Genomic DNA, 18870 nt, shown 5'->3' with positions numbered 1-18870 from the left:
GTGGCAGAGGCTCTGAGCCCGCTGCACATTTCTGCTTGGCCTTCTTTGAAGTCTTGGTTGTCGCCATCAAGACCTCATGAGCCTTTCACTCTGCACACCTGCAGAACCAGCGCCGTGCCTGCTTGAGCCACTGCCACTGGTTGAACACAGGGAAACAAATCCTGAGGTGGTCTTGGATAGTAAGCCAGTAGAGAGTGCCCTGGACTCAGTCCCTGAGACAGTGCTATCCTGAAAGGTCCCTTGGCCTGTCCTGAGGGGTGGAGGGTGGCCTAGAAGATTGAGGAGATGGCCTCGAGGCTTTTATGTAACCCTCACAATTAGCATTCTTGCCGGTCTGTAGCAGTCTCTCTGAGTACCTTCTTTAGCCTTAGTCCCTTTTCCTGTTCCTTCCTCGGGTAAGCTGCAAGTTTTATGAGTCTTCCGTTTCCTTTTGCTTCCAACACTTACTATAAATCTAACAGTAGCCAGTAACACTAACATCATAACCCAAATGGTTTATTGTTTTGAAATTTTCTCTAGCCAAATAAACTAGTCCAGCATTCCTAATTTCAGCCTCTGCAGTCTTAGGACATGGAGCCAGTGTGGTCAGATTCTTTATGACTGTGTAATAGTGATTGCCTTTTTTTTCCATGTTCCCATCAGAGTCTCATTCCTATCCAAAATTTGCTTCCTAGTTTCCTTCTTTTCTGAGCCCTTACCAAAATTCCAACTATACTGTTCACAGCACTCAAGACTTTGTAGCCTGTTCCTCCAAATAGTCCTAACCTCTTCTAGTCACCCAGTTCCAAAGCTGCCTCCCCATTTTCAGGTATAGTTATAGTAACAACCCTACTCTGGTACCAATTTCCTATGTCAATCTGCTCATCACTAGTATAATGAAATACCTGGGGCAGCCTAACTTAATAAAGCAAATAGATTTTCTTTAGCCCTGGAGATTTTAGAGTAAGGCACTGGCATTGGCTTTGCTCTGATGAGGACTGCATGGCATGTGACAGAAACACATATGCAGGAGCAAAGGGTCACGTCTCATAGCAGAAAGCCAGTGTGAGCTCACCCTAGGCATATTTGCCCCAACATGCCCCCAACCCCTGTTCTTCAACTGCTTCCCGACTCCCAGGGCTAATTCTAACTCAAAGACATGACTTCCTCTCTTCCTCTATCTCCCTCCTATGAGCTGCCAAAATATACAGCTTTCCTGTCCTTTTGTTTTTCTTTCAAACTCTTAATAAAATGGCCCTTGGACCTCAAAGAAAGGGAAGGAAGGGTGGAGGGAGAAGAAGGAACAAGAAGGAAACAAACTTCTGTGCATAGTACTCAAGAAAGGCAGACTTGACATAGTATGTGGTCCAGGGTGTGGCTCCTTGGTGGAACATGTGCATGCCATTCAGAAGGCCGTAAACTCAGTCTCTAGCACCAACGGGCACATAACAGATCATTAGCTTTGATAATACTATAGCTGAAGTTATGCCTAGCTACTTACTGTACGTAGTAGCAACCACCTTATTAAATCCAACTCGTGCATACACAAAGGAAATTGGCCTTGAGTGCTCTTGTGTTTGAGCAATTACAAATGAAAACCGTGGAAATTTACTGACCCAGGTTGTATTGATCTAGAGACTTAAAGAAAAGATACTGTGTTTGAAAGAGAAACTGGATACAACTTATCAAAAAATTGTTGGGGTATATAATGTAAGAAGAGATATATGTGTCATTTAGGAGTGACGCACAACAATAAAGTATTAAATCTTTAAGAGACCCCAAAAAGTAGCTGACAAATTTTTACATGCTAACCTTTGTCTTTAGTTGTACACACTGAATATTATTAAGGTAGATGCATTCTGTAGAAACCACCTGCCGAATGTCTCAGCCTTCTAGAAATGGGAATTACGCCTGGTAGAACTGACTCAGTCAAATAAGAACGTGTTCTGCAATGACATTATTATGCCTTCCATTCTGCTCCACCCTCCTAGAGATATTTACATATGGGCCTTATAGACATTTGGACAGATTCCTTGTCCGGCATTTTTGTCTCCATGTTTTAATTTATAAGCTATATTTCCAGTCCCTGTATTTCCTTGTATACTCACTGTGGAAAAAGAGAGATGGAAGGGGGAAAGTTAGTTAACTGTGTCAAATAAATGCTGCCTGTCTACAGTCTGTACAGGTGCACAGTAAATTGTTCTTCAGCTGTGCAGTGTGCCTCGTTTCCTGGCTCAAGGCCTGTTACATAGAAGGCCCTTGCTGTGGTTTGGGTGTAGTTTCTCCTCTTAAGAACATGTGTTAGAGACTTCATGTCCCCAGAGTGACCATGGTGGGCGGTGATGTGGAACTTTTAAGAAGAGTGGCCTCATAGGAAGTCCACAGGGGGCACTGCCTCAGCCAGATCAGGGTAGTTCCTGTGAGGCCCTTCAGCTCACTGGAGCTGGCCTGACCCTTGAATCACTCTCTGGCTTTCTGCTTATGTATGTGATTCCTTTCTTCCTACAAACACCCACGCCTCCATTAGGCCCTCAAGAGCAATAGAACCAGGGGATAGGATCACCTGATCTTGGGCTTTAAATCTCCAGAACTGTAAACTACATAAAACTCTTCTTCTTCATAAAATTAGCATACCTTGAATATTTTCTTATGGTAACAGAAAATGGATCCATATGCCATCTATTGAAAATCACTTGGATTTATTCATTTCCCTCTAAATCAACAAATATTTATTGGATATCTATAATATTCCAGGGACCAGGAAAAAGACTAATAAAGAAAGGGGGAAAACTGTCCCTATGGAACTTTTTTTAATTAGGATAAGCATTAGGGTTAGCAGAGATGATCAGAAAGCAGGACACATCCCAGAGCATGGATGTGTGCTTTCTAAGAGTCACAGAGTGCACTTTAGTGGAAAGAGGCACACAATAAATACTATGCCAGGTGCTTGGAGTATGAGGAGAATTGTAGAAGACTAATAATGGGAGATGGGGAAGGAAGCATAAAGAGTTAGTGAGGGCGAGGTCAGGGAATATTTCCTCTAAGTGCCAATTGCACAGAGAACCACAGGGAGAGATAAAGGCGATGGAGGCGGGGAGGGGGGGTCCTGTTGTTATAGCTAGCAGAGAGAAAAATACCTGGTGAAGAAAGGTCATCTCTTCCTCCAAATGCTTGAATCTAGAAATGTTTTAGATTTATAATATTTTAGATTTGGGGGTATCTGCATAAGATATCTTGTAGTGGGACACCAAGTATAAATATGAAAATTTCCATGCTTTGTATGATACCTGATACTCAGAGATTTAAGATAAATTATACATTTTTAGCATACCTTCACTTAACCTATTTCATGAAATTCATTTCCCTTGCCATGTACAATTCCTATTTGTGACATCATGTCACCACTCAAAGGTTCCAGATTTTGGAGTTAGGAATATTCAACCTGAAATAGCCATTTTAATTATAAAATTAAACAACTAAAAAACATAAATACAGATTTTTTTAAAAAATTAAATCTTGCATATGTTGCTAGAATTGAAAGAATTAGGAAGTCAGTATGGTCAGGCACTGTGGCTCACACCTGTAATTCCAGCACTCAGGAAGGCAGAGGCAGATGGATCTCTGTGAGTTCGAGGCCAGCCTAGTTTACAAAGTGAGTCTAGGACAGCCAAGGCTATACAGAGCAACCCTGTCTCAAAAAACACCAAAAACCAAAAACCAAACCAAGTCGTCATGGCTTGGGCTCTGAGGAAGTATGGGAAAGAATGGGAAACCATGGGTGTTGGTGCGTGTGGGGAGGGGTGTGTGTGTGTGTGTGTGTGTGTGTGTGTGTGTGTGTGTGTGTGTGTGTGTGTGCATGCACACGTCTGTACAGGGCAGAAGACAGGACAACCTCAGGGGTTGATTCTTAGACACCATCTACACACTCTCTCCCCCCTTACCCCTCCCTCCCTGTCCCGAAACTGGCCAGCTAGGCTGGGCTGGCAGGCAGCAAGCTCTAGGAATCCTCCTGTCTGCACTTGCCCCCATGCTAGGACTGCAAGCCCACGCCTGGTTGTTTTCTGAGTACTGAGCTCAAGTCCTCACGCTTACACAGAAATTGCCTTACTGGCTTTACTCCTCCCTTTTTGTTTCTGGAGTCAGTCTTGCTCTGAGGGGCTAAAGCAGACTTTGAGGTCTTCTCCTCTCTCACCCTTCCATGCACGTGGATCCTAAGCCTGTGTGCTGTCATAGCCAGCAAGAAAGAAGAACGTGACAGACTTTTAAACTCATTTTTGCTGGACACCAGCAACACTGCAGGTGCTGAGATAGCCAGATGACATGGAAGACATGTTTCTGTCCAGACAGAACCTTAGTGCACACATGTGATTATGTGAGGTCTGGTTATTGTTGGCAATGCTGAGGGCTTATTTCATTTTATTTAGAAGTAACAGTTATTTGTATTTGTAACTCTTATTCAAAACTAAGTGTAGCTTTTCTTAAGACTGACCAGTTGCATGGTGCCGTTCTCATGGACGCTAGGACCCTTGATTAATGATTCTTTTTTCATTTATGCAATCAGGTTTTACCACCATTGAGGGATGTGACAAACCGACCGGAAGTTGGCTCAACCGTGAGAAATAAGCTGGTGCGCCTCATGACGCATGTTGACCTTGGAGTCAAGCAGATCGCTGCTGAGTTCCTTTTTGTCCTTTGCAAAGAGAGAGGTAGGTTAAACTCTGTTTGCCTTATGCTTTTTATCATATGGAGGAAATTTGAAAAAATTCCTGTTGGGTATAGTATTTAATTCCAATCTTTGCAGAGCTGTCTACTTACCTGTTGTTAAGAGTGGCTGTGCAGATGACAGGGAGTAATAATCTTACAGCCTTGCTGTATGCTCCCGAATTCCTTAGGCCATGCAGAAAACACACTTTCCAAACACACAGGCAGTTAAACTTTGTCCTGTATGTGTTTAACCCAGACCTCAAAGCATCTCAGGCTTGGGAACCATTGTATCCCAGCAACTACATGGTGGCCCACAGCCATCTGTAATGAGATCTGGTGTCATCTTCTGGTGTGCAGGTGTGCATGTAGGCAGAACACTGTATACATAATAAATAAATCTTTTAAAGAAGAAGAAGAAGAAAAAGAAGAAGACGACGATGACAATGACTGCCCAGTAGATCAGACACTGCTGTTTTAGTGACCAGGTGCAATTCTCCTAAATTGCAGTGAATGTTTGATTTCCTCACTGAGTCCTTCAGGCTGTAGTCACAGAATGTTACCTGTTTAATATACTGGATAAAAGTCCAAAAGTCTAATAAGACCTGGCCTGTACCCTTGAGATAACAGTGATAATATCATTTCTTCTTGTTTATTAATATCTTTGTACAAAAACCACTGATTTTTATCTCACTTTTTTTTTTTTTGAAGAATCTTAGTTTTGAGAGATAATTCAGAGATGAAAACACTTCCCTCAAAATATTTATTTATTTTTCACTTTTGGGAATTGAACTAAGGGTCTTATACATGCTGGTCAATTGTCTTCAAAAATCCTAAATCTTCTCTTTTCTTAAACCGCATACCTGACTTTCTAGTTCAGCCACTTAAGTTCCTGTAAAGATGGTACATTATTAGCAATATAATTGAAGTGTTATTATAGTGTTGATAACGGCTTTCAGACGTGACAGTTGTCATGTGCTTGACATCCTGTGCTTAAACCCACTCAGTTCCCGCAAGGGCCCTGGGAAGGTGATACACTTCACTTTCATCTTCTTGAACTTGTAACTTGTGTGATCTGAGAAAAGACTGATCTTAGCGCTGCGTCTTGTCGTCAGGTGCTTATCATAGCTCCTTACGTGCGCTGCCAAAATAGTGGCTGATTGAGTCTGTTTTTCTTAGATGAAAAATGAGCTATATGGAGACTGGAGAGATGGGTTAGTCAGTGCTTACAGAATAATCTGAATTGGAAGGAAGGAAGGAAGGAAGGAAGGAAGGAAGGGCCTCAGTTATTGGTCCCACCTTCTGCCCTGTTGTAAGAGTCTCTAGTGTGTAAAGTGACAGATGGAAACTGACCCTTTGCAACAGTGTGCTGCTTGGAGAACAGAAGGCTTCAGGGGTTGGAGAGGAGCCACAGCTGTTGAGCCGCAACCCAGTGCTGCTTAAGGAACTGTCAGTTCCCCTCCCTTCACTCCTCCCTGCTCCTTATCTTCTCTCCGCTCCCCCAGATCCACCCCCCTCCGTCTCCCATCAGAAAAGAACAGGCCACCAAGAGACAGCAATCAGATGTGACAAAACAAAACGTAGTAAGACAAGGCAGAAGCCCTCGTATCGAGAGTGGACAAGGCAACCCCACAGTAGGAAGGAAAGAGTCGGAGACACACCCATTCCCACAAAACCACCAAGCTAACAGCTGCAACATCTATGCAGAGAGCCTTGTGCAGACTCCTGCAGGACCCATGCTTCAGTCTCTGTGAGCCGATCTGAGCCCCGCTTAGTGATTCTGTGGGCCATGTTCTCCGGCTGCCCTCCATCCCCTCTGGCTCCTACAATCTCTCCATCCCTCTTTCCTCTGAGGGGAGGGACCCAGTGAAGCCCTCTCTCTGCGCAGGCTCCCATCTGCTGTGGGAGCACCACCATTGCCCTGGTATATTTTGCAGGCAGGACAGAGTGCTGGTCAACATGGTTGGGTAGGTGTCCGGGTTTCTCTTTCAGGAGCCTGCGGAGAACCTTCCTGCACCAAAGAGACTAGAATGTAGGGGTGAAGGGCCCACGCGGGCACCAGTTTGACCTCTGCGTGTTTAATGAGCTGTGCAGATGTTTGTTTTCTTGGCTTTCTTTAAGGTATTTATTCATTTCCTCCAGTTTGTGTTTTCCTGGCTTTCTTTAAGGGATTTATTCGTTTCCTCCAATTGTTTGCTTGTATTTTCCTGGATTTCTATAAGGGATTTATTAATTTCCTCCTTAAGGACTTCTGTCATCTTCATATAGTTGGTCTTAAGGTCTTTTTCTTGTGCTTTGGCTCTATTGAATAATCAGGATGTCTGTGGTAGATTGCTTGGCTCTAGTGGAGACGTACTGCCTTGGCTGTTACTCTGTTCTTATGCTGCCATCTGGGTTTGGGGCAATTATAGGTCTAGGTACTGATTTCTGGCTTCGTCTTTGTTGGGTATCTACCTGTTCCTGGTTTCTGTTTCCTCTCTGGATTTTCAGAGTGTGGTGCTGTTGCTCCCTGTTTTACTGGCCTGCTCAGCTGGTGTGCTCACAGAGAATATGCCTGCTGGTGTTGGAGGCTGGGACACAGCAACAAATGGGGGAGGGTCGGGAGGGGAAGGCACAGCTGGTGATGTATTGCAGTTCTGCAGGCAGCCCACCTGGTCTTCAGGCAGCTGTGACCTGCAGTTGAGCATGGGGCATCTGTTTGAGTTGGGGGTTGGCATATAGCAAAGAGTTGGGAGAGGGAGGTTAGCAGGTGACGGTCTGTGGGATCCACTGGAGATGGGGCGTGGGGCAGGGGGTCAGGGAGGCTGCAGCTGGTGTTCTGGTGCAGTGCTAGGGATACACCTGAAGGATTGGGGTAACAGAGAGAGAGCAGAGAAGGTCTGTGGGCAGATCAAATAACATTCTTTTCTTTTCTTTTCCTTTTTCCAAGATGGGGTTTCTCTGTGTAGCCTTGGCTGTCCTGCGCTCACTTTGTAGACCAGGCTGGCCTCAAACTCACAGAGATCTGCCTGCCTCTGCCTCCCCGAGGGCTGGGATTACAGGCCAGATAATGTTCAAACAGTCACAGTAGCTGAACGTTCTCTTAAAGACAGACAGAGCTGAGGGGAAGGTGCTGTGGTCAGTGCTCAAACCACAGAGTAATCAACACTCAGAAGCAAGACACGGAGGATGAAGTCTTAGAGCGACTAGGCCTGGCGGGAGCACCCAGGTGTCGTAAGTACTCACTTGTGTGAGGCCAGCCCGCTTCTCCAGCCAGCCGGAGCCAAGGGTGCTAACTGTGGTCATGCTACTGGCCTGGGTTGAGCTGTGACATAGCTAAGGTTTCATTATTCTCCACAAAGTTGGTGCTTTCTGGAGATCATGCTACAAGAAAAAAAGCTAAATTCAGAAAATCAAATGCTACTACCTATTTTCTTTCATATGTGAAGTCTAAATGAGAGAGAGAATATGAATCCTCGGTGTAGAAAGAGGACCATGAGATGGGGGAGAAGGCCTTGTGGTACCTGGGTAATGGAATCCACGTAACATGAAAGCAGGAGCGAAGGCCGTCAGGAAGAGAGGAAACCAGCGGGAAGTGGGCAGAGGAGATGGAGGAAGTGGGCGAGTAAAAACCAGATATAATGATATGTGCATGTGAGAAAAGCATAATGAAGCTTATCACTTTGCATGCTAACATTTTAATAAATTTTTTTCTAAAAATAATCATTTAAAAACTACTTTCTTCAGGCTCCATAAGAATAGTCTACATAGTATAACCAAAGAAAGTGATATGTGAAATAATTGACTCTCTCAGTATGTGGCAGGCACAGCAGTAGGGGCTAAATTACAGCAATAAATTCAGCCCAAACTCCCTTGGCCTGTAGCTCATACTTGGATTTCTCCTTGTGCCTCTGTCCCTGTGTCAGGGCCGTAGGCATCTCTCTAGCTTGGTGGTAAATTGCTTCTTATGTTCATGCTTTTCTTCCTGTCTTTCCAGAGGCTTTCCTCTGAGCTGTTCCCCTCTGTTCTTTGCTTTAATCTTTAAGCTGCCCTTGGTATCTTCCTTTACCTGTCAGTAGCCTTTACATCTTGGCATCCTAAAAGACTGCTTTCTTTTCCCAGTATCCCTACTGCTTGGGGAGAGCTCCCCTTGCTGCTCACTAGCCATTTCCTTTCTGGTTCCAGTAACAGTGGAACGTGCTTCCCACGGCCACGCCCTACCTACCGACAGTGCTTTCAGCAAAGGCACAGGCTGCCTAATTCTCTGAAGCTATTGGTATTTTTCATCTTTTTAAATTTTCATTTTGTATGTACTGGTGTTTTGCCTGCATGTATGACTGTGAAGGTGCCAAATCCCCTGGAATTGGAGTCACAGACAGTTGTGAGCTGCCATATGGTTGCTGGGAATTGAACCCGGGTCCTCTGGAAGAGCAGCCAGTATTCTTAACCACTGAGTTTGTGGTCAAGTGACAGACCTCACATCTGTGTAGGCTTTCAGCGCTGTGCCTGCCAGGGCCGCCTCATTAGGACACGCTGTAGGGCTGCACACTCCAGCGTCCTCACAGCATCAGCTTGCTGAGAGCCCTTTGATTCGGCAGCATCTTCAGGTGTAACACAGTCAGTCACCATGACAAAGGAAAGTACCTTCCTGTGCACCCACGTGCATCTATAGAGCAGCACCAGAAAATGCCCCTTTCCTCAGTAAGCCAGGGGGTCAGTTTCTGCTCCTCCTTTCAGTGTCCGACGGGGTGTTGTACGGTGTGTTAGGCACTGCACTAAAAAGTAGCTAAAGAATTCTCCAGTACTTCTCTGCTGCAGCTTTCTGCTCCATTTGTCTCCTTTCTTTGGTTCTTCCCAATTTTGAGTTGTTTAAAATCCCAACAAGATTTCATTTGACTTTATTTTGGAGGCATTCATGTGGCTCAAATCATCTCTGCAACCTGCTTGTCACAGAATTGGTATATTGTTCCAGTAAAAAAGCAGTAAACATTGGTGTCATTAAAGTACCAGGGGTCATGTTATTAACTTAACTTCCAGAGGGGATTTCTTTATAGAAAGAAAGCAGTTAATAGTGTTGTAGTTACTTCTCTTTAACCTCTTCGGGTCTTTTATGGCTGTTGGGGTCTTAGGCCATTTTGTGTCATTTTTTTTTTTGAAGATTATTTTATTCGTATGGATGTTTTGCATACATCCGTGTCTATGCAGCGCTGTCATGCCTGGTACCTCCGGAGGCCAGAAGAGGGAATGGACCCTTTGGAACTGGAGCTATAGACAGTTACAAACTGCCATCTGGATGCTGGGAATTGAACCCAGGGCCTCTAGAAGAGCAGCCAGTGCTCTTAACCACTGAGCCATCCCTCCAGCCCCTGTTGCATCATTCTTAAGTATAGTCAGTTAAACTATTTGTTCATATTATTTCAGTTAGGCTGTGTGTGTGTGTGTGTGTGTGTGTGTGTGTGTGTGGTTGTTCGAGACAGGGTTTCTCTATGTAGCCTTGGCTGTCCTGGACTTGCCTTGAAGAGACCAGGCTGGCCTGGAACTCACAGGGATCCACCTGCCTCTGCCTCCTGAGTGCTGGGATTAAAGGCCTGCGCCACCACTGCCCAGCTGAGGCTTTAAATTTTTTAGTTAATTTTTTTTTTATAAGTTTCAGGGTTTTTTTTCTGGAACCGCTAAACATCTTTATTTTTTTAAAACTTGTAGATCGGGTACAGCTCAGTGGTACTTTGTGAGGCCTGGGGTTCTAGGCGTTAGTGTTCTAAGGGCTTAGATTTGTGGTCCTTGATCATCAGTGGATTTGTATCTGGCCGTTAAGATCCTGTCTGGCCTCTGGGAGTATTCAGAATGCCTGTATACCCCGGGCATTTATTTTGTCCCCTTAATAACCCATCATGTTTTCTCTTACTTACTTCAATCACTGCATCTTGACGCACTGGCAACAAGAGACAGCGTATCAGATTTATTCAGAGATTCAAATTACTATCCCTCATTAAATACTTATATAGTGTCTGCCAGTACCACTGAAAAGGAGTGGAGCTACTAATAGGTTTTAAGGTTAAAATTGTCTAGTTTAAGCTGCATGAGGTAGCACCTGCCTGGGATTTCAGCATTCTGGAGACCAAGGTAGGAGGTAGGTGAGGTCCAGCCCAGCGTGGGCTACATACTGTAAATCTCACTTAATCTACTTATATTACTAACCCATGCTTCCATGATCACTAACATAACCAGTTTTTATATCCTTGAAAGGAAGAATAACTTCATTTGCCCCAGGAGTGGGTATTTTCTCTACCAAAGGAGTGTTCTCCAGTTGAAGTATTTTAAAATTTAACAACTTTATTCATGTTGTCCATGCTCTCTATAATCTCATACTCTGACTAGAAGCTCCCCTTTTCTTATCTATTTCTCTATGTTAGCCCTTTTTAAGGGCCTCAAGGGGCTGGAGAGATGGCTCAGAGGTTAAGAGCACTGACTGCTCTTCCAAAGGTCATGAGTTCAATTCCCAGCAACCACATGGTGGCTCACAACCATCTCTTCTGGCCTGCAGGCAGAATGCTATATACATAATAAATAAATAAATTTAAAAGGGCCTCAAGATAATTTTTGTTTTTTAAAATTTATACATGAATACTATATATGCATTATTTCTACCACCTCCACTCCTCCCATGCCCCCACTCCTCTCAAATTCATGACTTGTAATATAATTATATAGTTTTACACACACACACACACACACACACACACACACACACACACACACCCTGAGTCTTTCGTGTTGCTGTTATCTATGTGTGTTTAGGGCTGACCACTTGGGGTTGGATAGCCTATGGGGAGCTCATCCCTGGAGAAGGCTGACTCCTCCTCTCTCAGCAGCCATTGAGTGCCTGTAGCTCTTCATCTAAGGGTGGGACCTTGTGAAATTTCCTGTCCATGCTGGCATGCTGACTGATAGTGTCATGCAGCCCTTACTTAGGAAGCCATAGTGTTGCGGTTTGATGGGTGCAGCCTCCCCATTGTGTGTGCAAGACACTGTCCAGGAGCAGACACACTGCATCTCTGGCTCTCACAGTCTTTCCACGCAATCTTCCACAGTGCTCCCTGGGTCTTAGGTGTAGGTATTCATGTAGGTGTGCCGAATGGAACTGTGCACTCCCACTGTCACTTCCTCCCTGCGCTTTGTTCAGCTGTGGACCTCTGTAGCAGCGTCCATCTGCTTCTTTGGTGAGGGATGAGAGCTTTATTTATCTGTGGGCATCAGAATAAGTACTTAGATGGAGTTAGAAATAATACTGGATTAGGAAAATGGCAGTAGTAGATTCTCCTGTAGGGTCATGGCCTCTCCTGCTAGGGATAGTTAGCTAGCTTTACAGTACCAGGCTTGAGTTCCTTCCTATAGAGTGGGCCTTCGCGCCAATTAGACAGCTGTTGGTTAGCGTCAAGATAAATGTGCCACAGCTGCACCACGGGGAACATCTTGCCAGGCCAGTCATAGGCACTGCAGCTAGGACTGTTGCTAGCTTTTCTCCCTCGGCAGTTGTGTAGCACCTTGAGATGCTGTGAGAGTTAATCCTTAGAGAGGATTAACTTCCAGGGCATTCCAGCTTCAGTCTTGTGTCTGAAGTGTGTGGCATCCTCAGCAATAGGCTCTTCACTTCAAGTTCTGGGAAGCAACTGAGGGCAGTGGCAATGGCCTGTATTGTTTTGGGAATCCCTTTGGGCCCTCCCTGACCAACAGCTCAAAGTGAGGTTTCCTGTGCTTACAACTGGGGTTTCTGTTAGTCTATGGCACTTTGTAGGGAACATTATTACCCCACGTGGCATAACTCTATGTGAACTACACACACACACACACACACACACACACACACACACACACACACACTGTATGTGCTTCCTGTGGCTTTTTCAAACATTCTTAGTGTTACTTACCTCTCCTTCCATCTTGAGTGTGATCCTCCATCCCCAGCTGAAGTCCACGCAGACATTTTCCCCTTCCTTCTTCTCAGCACCTATTCGCCCTTCTCTGGATTTTTTCCAGCATTATTTTTTTGAGGTAAATGCTATGAGTACTGGTGCTATTTCAAATGTATGTTTCATCATGGCTTAGTACATAGAAAAATGTATGGTTTTGTTTTCTGAAGTTGACCTTAGGATATCATTTTATGAACATTCTTAAAGCCGAGTAAATGTTGGTTTTTAATCTTTTTATTATATACATAATTACGCGTCTTGAAGTTGTACCTGAAGAAAACAGAGCACTCCTATATAAAATTGCCAGTGATTATTTGCTATATCCCTTAAAAGGTTGTAAGTCTCACACACACACACACACACACACACACACACCTCTACAGTACAGAGTTCCTTTGCAAAGATTTTTGTGTCGGCTCATTTAAAGGATAGTACTCTGTCACCAGGGCAATACTTACAAAGACTTGTACCCTGTACCCAGCATCTGAGACTGTGTCTGTCTGTCTGTCTGTCTGTCTGTCTGTCTGTCTGTCCATGTCTGTGTGTCTCTATGTCTGTGTTCTAACATAACAGTTTATTTAGTATACATCAAAGAGAAAAGAATGAGGGGTTACTTTTGCCACATACCTTTCTAAAGAGCTCAATGGTTTTAGTTTGTGAGATAGGCAGTTTGTATTCTATTTCCACAGATGAGAAAACTGGGCTAGAACTACAAAATATTTTACCCAAGTTCAACCAGCTAGTAATGGTGATAGTATTGAAATCTAGCCAGTCTTACTCAGTGGGCGTCCAATGTTTATATCTTGTTAACTTTTTATGTTTGTGTGTGTAGGTGCACATGTGTGCACATATGAAGGTCCAAAGTTGACGTTGGAAGTCCTCCTCAGCTGCTATCCACGTGATTGAGGCAGGGTCTGTCGGCTGGCTCTGGAGCTTGCCAGTCCCTAGGAAATCCTGTCCGTCTTGCAAGTGCCTGCCCAGCTTTTACATGGGTCTGTGGATCTGAACTCTGGTCTCAGACCTGTGTCACAAGCACTTTATCCACCGAGCAATATTTCCAGCCTGCCCTGCCCTGCTAAGTGGCACTTTAGCCTGTCCTATTTGCTAATACCCTTTAAGTGTTATTATTTCTTATATATTTTCCTTCCTATCCTAAAAAAAATTAAGGTTGTTCATGCCACACATGAAATTCCAATCTGACTTTCATCATCTTTAGTTTAAAGAAATAAGATTAGAGAAAGCGAACGGGCAGCTCTTACCATTGGGGGCAGAAGGTCTCACATGTGCCAGAGTGTGTGCAGAAGAGGAATGTCAGAATTCCGATACCTAAAAACAGTGTCTGAGTCTTCATGGCAGGTAGGAGCGTTTGCAGGTAGTTCAGCCTCACCACTGTGTGCTTCACAGCCTCCCAAAGGGCCTGCTATGGAGGCGTCTGCACCGCCCCTGTGCTGGTAAGTGGGTGCGGACGGTGAATACCTTAGGATCCCTGTCTAAAACCCTGTTGTGTTTTTGCAGTGGATAGCCTGCTGAAATACACTGGCTATGGGAATGCTGCAGGACTGTTGGCGGCCAGGGGCCTCTTGGCTGGAGGAAGAGGAGATAATTGGTACTCAGAGGACGAGGACACGGACACTGAAGAATACAAAAATGCAAAACCAAAGTACAGTACCAAGTTTCTGTTTACTTAAGTAGCTGTGTCTTTCAGTTAGTGGTTTGCCTTCTACTTTCTTTGCTTTCGTTTTCCAGTTCTTTGTCTGGGGAGTTTGAAAGTTTTCCATCTACTGGTGTTTCTAGAGACAGTTTCAAATAGTTAGTACCGTAGAGTGTCTTCAAGTGATTGAAGAAGCAGAGTATTTCATGAACTTCATTCAACAAGTCCATTGCCCTCTTTGAAGCAGTAAAAGTGCTGGCGATTTTAGATGCTGACCATCAGCTTAAAGGAGCGTGCTACTCTTTGCCTTTCTTTCCTTCCATGAGACTTTATGACATGGAGCTAACATCAGGTGTTTAAGTTGGCTGTTTGATGTTTCAGTCATTTTCAGTACCCTTGCATAAAACCCGTTACAAGTCAAAAAGTACTGCAACAAAGCACATGACTTTAAAAGGAAAGAAGCTGGCTCCGCACCGCATTGTCATCACACGTACACGTAGGAACTTGGCTTTTAACAGGTGTCTCAGTACCCTGAAGGGACAAACCTGAAATTCTGTGTTGTCTCTGAATCAGTTTGCACAAGTTATGGGCATTCTTACTTTCCTAAAAGAACCACCACCTCTCCTCCTTGCCTTTCTCTTCCCTCTGTTCTTTTCCCATCCTTCGCATCCTCTCCAACCATCATCTTTAGTTTTCACTTTCTAGGTGTCATTTGAGCTGAGTTTGCACTGGGTCCCATCACTGGCTGCTAATAAGGCACCCTTCATTTTGGGCATTGTAGGTAGTTCTACTGGCCTTCTTTTAGAGAGTGATATAGGTCATGAAGTAGGTAACCAAGAATAGAAAATCGGAATCTGTAAGATCAAGTATAGATTGTGTTCTGTTGTCATGAAAATACTAAATTGCATAAAGTGAAAAAAAATTACCAATCTCCAATCAGGCAGGAACAACATGGCCTCTGTGTGGACAAATGGGGTTTGAGTACATAGTGTTATTCTTAGCATCCTAACACACTGCTTCACCAGGATCTTACAGAATGTTAGCCAGGAGACAAAGGCTCTAGAGAGGCAGGGAGTACCAGCAGTGGCTCTTCAGCAGTGAGATTTAAAGACTGCTGCCACCTAGAGGCTGTGGCTTGAACAGCTCCATCAAGATTTTGAAAATAAAATGGAGTTGCATGTCTTTAAGTCAATATTCTGAATTAGTCTTGCAAGCTCTTTTTTTTTTTTTTTTTTTTTCACAAACTGCATATAACACTTCATGTCTTTTCATTTGAAGCTTAAAACTATACTAGTTGCAGAGTCTCTCTTTTTGTTGTTGCTGTGTGTTTGGGGTCGGGGCTGTACTCACTGTGTTGCCCAGGCTGGTCTCAGCCTCACAGACTCAGGTGATCCTCCCTCCTTGGTTTGCCAGGAGCTGAGGCTACAAGCACACACCACTATACCCAGCTAGAGTCTCGTATTGCAAATGATGACAAAGATGACATCAGCGATGTCTCACATCCAGGGCATGTGGACACAGTCACATGCTGTAGAAAACTCCTAAGCATTCCTAGATGGTTGGTGTCTTTGCATTTCAGTATATCTGGTTGATGTTATCTAATCGCTTTTATAGTGCTCATGGCCATGTGACTAAGAAATACGGATGGTACCATAACAAGAAGGAGCTCAAAGAAAGCACAGGAGCATTGGGTCTCTCCCAGCACTGTAGGAAACTAACTTCCATTGTGTTTTAGAGGTGATAGAGGCCCCAGGAGCACACCTTTTCTTTGAATCAGGGGTGTCTGACTTCGTTACTGGCTTAGCTCTCTGCCATGGGATGAAATTGTGCTTGGGCTTTGCAGCCTTAATGAAATTTTTCTCAGCTCTTAGACTTGGCCATTTTTTTTTTAATCAGTAAATTTTTTAACTGATAAATCATAAAATCAGTAATGACTGATTTCCCATTAGTTATTACTAAATGTAAAATCATGTGTCTTTGAAATGTAGCTCATTATAAGCATAAATGCATATTTTCAAGTAGATTACACTCACACCCCCTTTAAATAGGTTAGCGTCTGTTTTTCTGTCAACATACCCCCCTCTCAAGAGGGAACCTGGTGGAATCTTTAATACTACTTTAAAACATATTCTTCAGCCGGGCACGGTGTGCATGCCTGTAATTCCAGCACCCTAAGAGACAGGGCTGGTGGATCTCTGTGAGTTCAAGGCTGGTCTATAAATGGAGTCTAGGACAGCCTAGGCTACACAGAGAAATCCTGTCTTAAAATCAAACAAATAATACATACATACATACACACATATACACACATATACACACACACACACACACACACACACACACACTTCCAAGGGTTCTTGTGGAAGTGACAGTGAATAGCATACTTTATCAACAAAGGCACCCTTGTCACTCTAGGGAGTGACCCACGGCTCTGGAGGAACTTGTTAGCAGCACTTTTTGCCAATCTGATCAAACTTAGAGTCGGCATCTGAAAGGATTGCTCGTTTTACTGTACCCTTTACCATTCAGCGTTGTCAGGGTCCTACTCCGCTTCTCTTATGATACATGTATTCACAACAGTTGCTAGTGTTGGCAGAAAAAATCATTCCTCATCCAGCTGGCCCGAGTCCCGTTGTCAGAAATGTAAGTGGATTCTGAGTAATGCACCAAGGTAACCTGTAATCTTTTATTGGAATCTAAAATCAAGAATTGTGTAGAGCTTTCATCCAGGCTTTGGGACCCAGCTACTTTTATAGCAGTTTTTCCTGTGTCAAAATAAATGTATTTAATAGACTGGAAATGGCTTTCTGCAACTAGGCACTTTTAAACAAAACACACTCATAGACTCAAGTTCTGTGCACATGGACATCTAGCCAGTTGGGCTTTAAGTTTTCAAACGTAGTCCTTTATCAAAGGGAGCCAGCTAGCTAAACTCTTTTTGTCTGTTGGCTTGTTTGTTTAGTTGGTTTTAAAGAGGATCTTTCTTTGTAGCCCTAGCTGACCTAAAACTCACTAAATAGGTTAGGCTGGCCTCAGATTCACAGAGATCCACCTGCCTCAGCCCACCAAGTGCTAGGATTACAGGCCTGTGTCATTACAGCCAGCTAAATTTAATTTTACACTGCTGTCTTTCATGCTTCTGAGCATAGAGCTTCTTAGTCACTGTTGTGGGAGGATGCACGGTTACTGTGTTTGGCTTCCTTTCAGCTTTGGACCCGTAGCTTTCAGGCTTGGTTTCCAGGCACCCAGAGGGGTCTGCAGGAGGACAGAGCCAGATGTAGCCAGAACCCTGGGTACTTTCTGACTGTTTGCACACTAGTTTGTAGGGTCCAGAAGCATAGAACTGTGCTCAGCACTACTGGGCTAGTTGTCTGACTGCGGTGACCTCAGAAGGGCAGTGTCCCCAGCAGCTGTCTCCTGAGCACACGGTGTCGAGCCTGGCTTTCCCTCTCTCTCCCAGGACTTTGTTGTGCTGCGCAGGTCTGGCCATAACTGTCTTGTTGTCCTGCAAATTGTGTAGTTTCAATATTCCTTAAAGTGAATGAACCACAAATCAGGACTTGTAGAGTTTTCTCTTTGCCTAATCTGGGCTGTGTTTGTACATACTAGGATTTAATTAATTTTTTAGGGACTAAGGTTTATGACTAACAAAATACATCTAAAATCTGGTCACAAAGAGACCCTAATTGAAAACAAAATTACTACTCCTTCTGCCCCCTCCACACCACCTCCACATACTGTTAGCCTCTGTAATACTTGCACTTTCCAAATGGAGCTTTATCAATCTGCAGGCTGACACTGAGGTGAGAATCCTTCTGCGTCACCTTCTCAAGCACTGAGGTTATGGGCATGTACCACCACACCGCTTCAAAGAAAGCTGTCTCATCTTCACCCTGCCTACACAACGTAAAATTAGCACTCTAGCCAATTTTAAGTGTAAAAATCAGTGGCAGTCTTTTTTTTTTTGGGGGGGGGGCAGGGTGCAGGTTTCTCTTTATAACCTAGGCTGACCTCACACTCAGCCCTCCTGCCGCAGCCTTAACAGTACTGGGACTATAGGAGTGTACTACTGAGCCCAGCCTATCTCCAGAACTTTTCATCTCCCCAGTAAAACTGTGCCTTGCCCTGCACCCTATCCTAGCTTCTTCCTGTATGAAATCAAGAAACCTCATATGTGTGAATTCATATATAATAGGTGTCCTTCATGATTGGCTAATTTCACTTAGTGTGTCATCAGGGTTCATCATCCATCCTGTAGTACATATCAAAATATCCTCCCATGTTAAAACTGAATGACTCCGTTCTATCTAAACATTGTATTTACCTGATGACTATCGAGGGCCTCTTGAGACGTCTCCACCCTTTTGCTCCTGTGAATAATGCTGCTAAACGTGCGTGTCTGGTGCTTCTTCAGGTCGCTGCTTTTGTTTCTCTTGCGTCTGTATCACCTGTGGTTACATGTTCAGTGTTTTGAGGAACTGCAAGTTGGTGTACACCTCAGCTGTACCATTTTACGTTCCTAGCAGGACCACAGGGCGGCTTTTTTTTTTTTTTTTTCCTATATGCTCACAATGTGTCATTTTCCAGATA

The 18870-nt window shown here is 44.1% G+C and overlaps 1 protein-coding gene across 7 annotated transcripts in view; it reads left to right on the top strand.

The window, feature by feature from the left end:
* Positions 1-18870, top strand: part of Ric8b (RIC8 guanine nucleotide exchange factor B) — a 97997-nt gene that overhangs the window by 58990 nt on the left and 20137 nt on the right. For all 7 annotated transcript variants that reach the window (XR_007830058.1, XR_007830056.1, XR_007830057.1 and 4 more), the window contains 2 exons: positions 4541-4685; positions 14145-14289. Coding sequence is in view for 4 of the 7 variants with exons in the window: in XM_051139938.1 (XP_050995895.1) it covers positions 4541-4685; positions 14145-14289 (290 nt within the window). In the remaining 3 variants the exon portion in view is untranslated. The remainder of the gene's footprint in view (positions 1-4540; positions 4686-14144; positions 14290-18870) is intronic.

This window comes from Acomys russatus, chromosome 31 (assembly GCF_903995435.1).
Source record: "Acomys russatus chromosome 31, mAcoRus1.1, whole genome shotgun sequence".
Classification (NCBI taxonomy): domain Eukaryota; kingdom Metazoa; phylum Chordata; class Mammalia; order Rodentia; family Muridae; genus Acomys; species Acomys russatus.
This window is presented reverse-complemented; position numbering and strand designations above follow the sequence as displayed.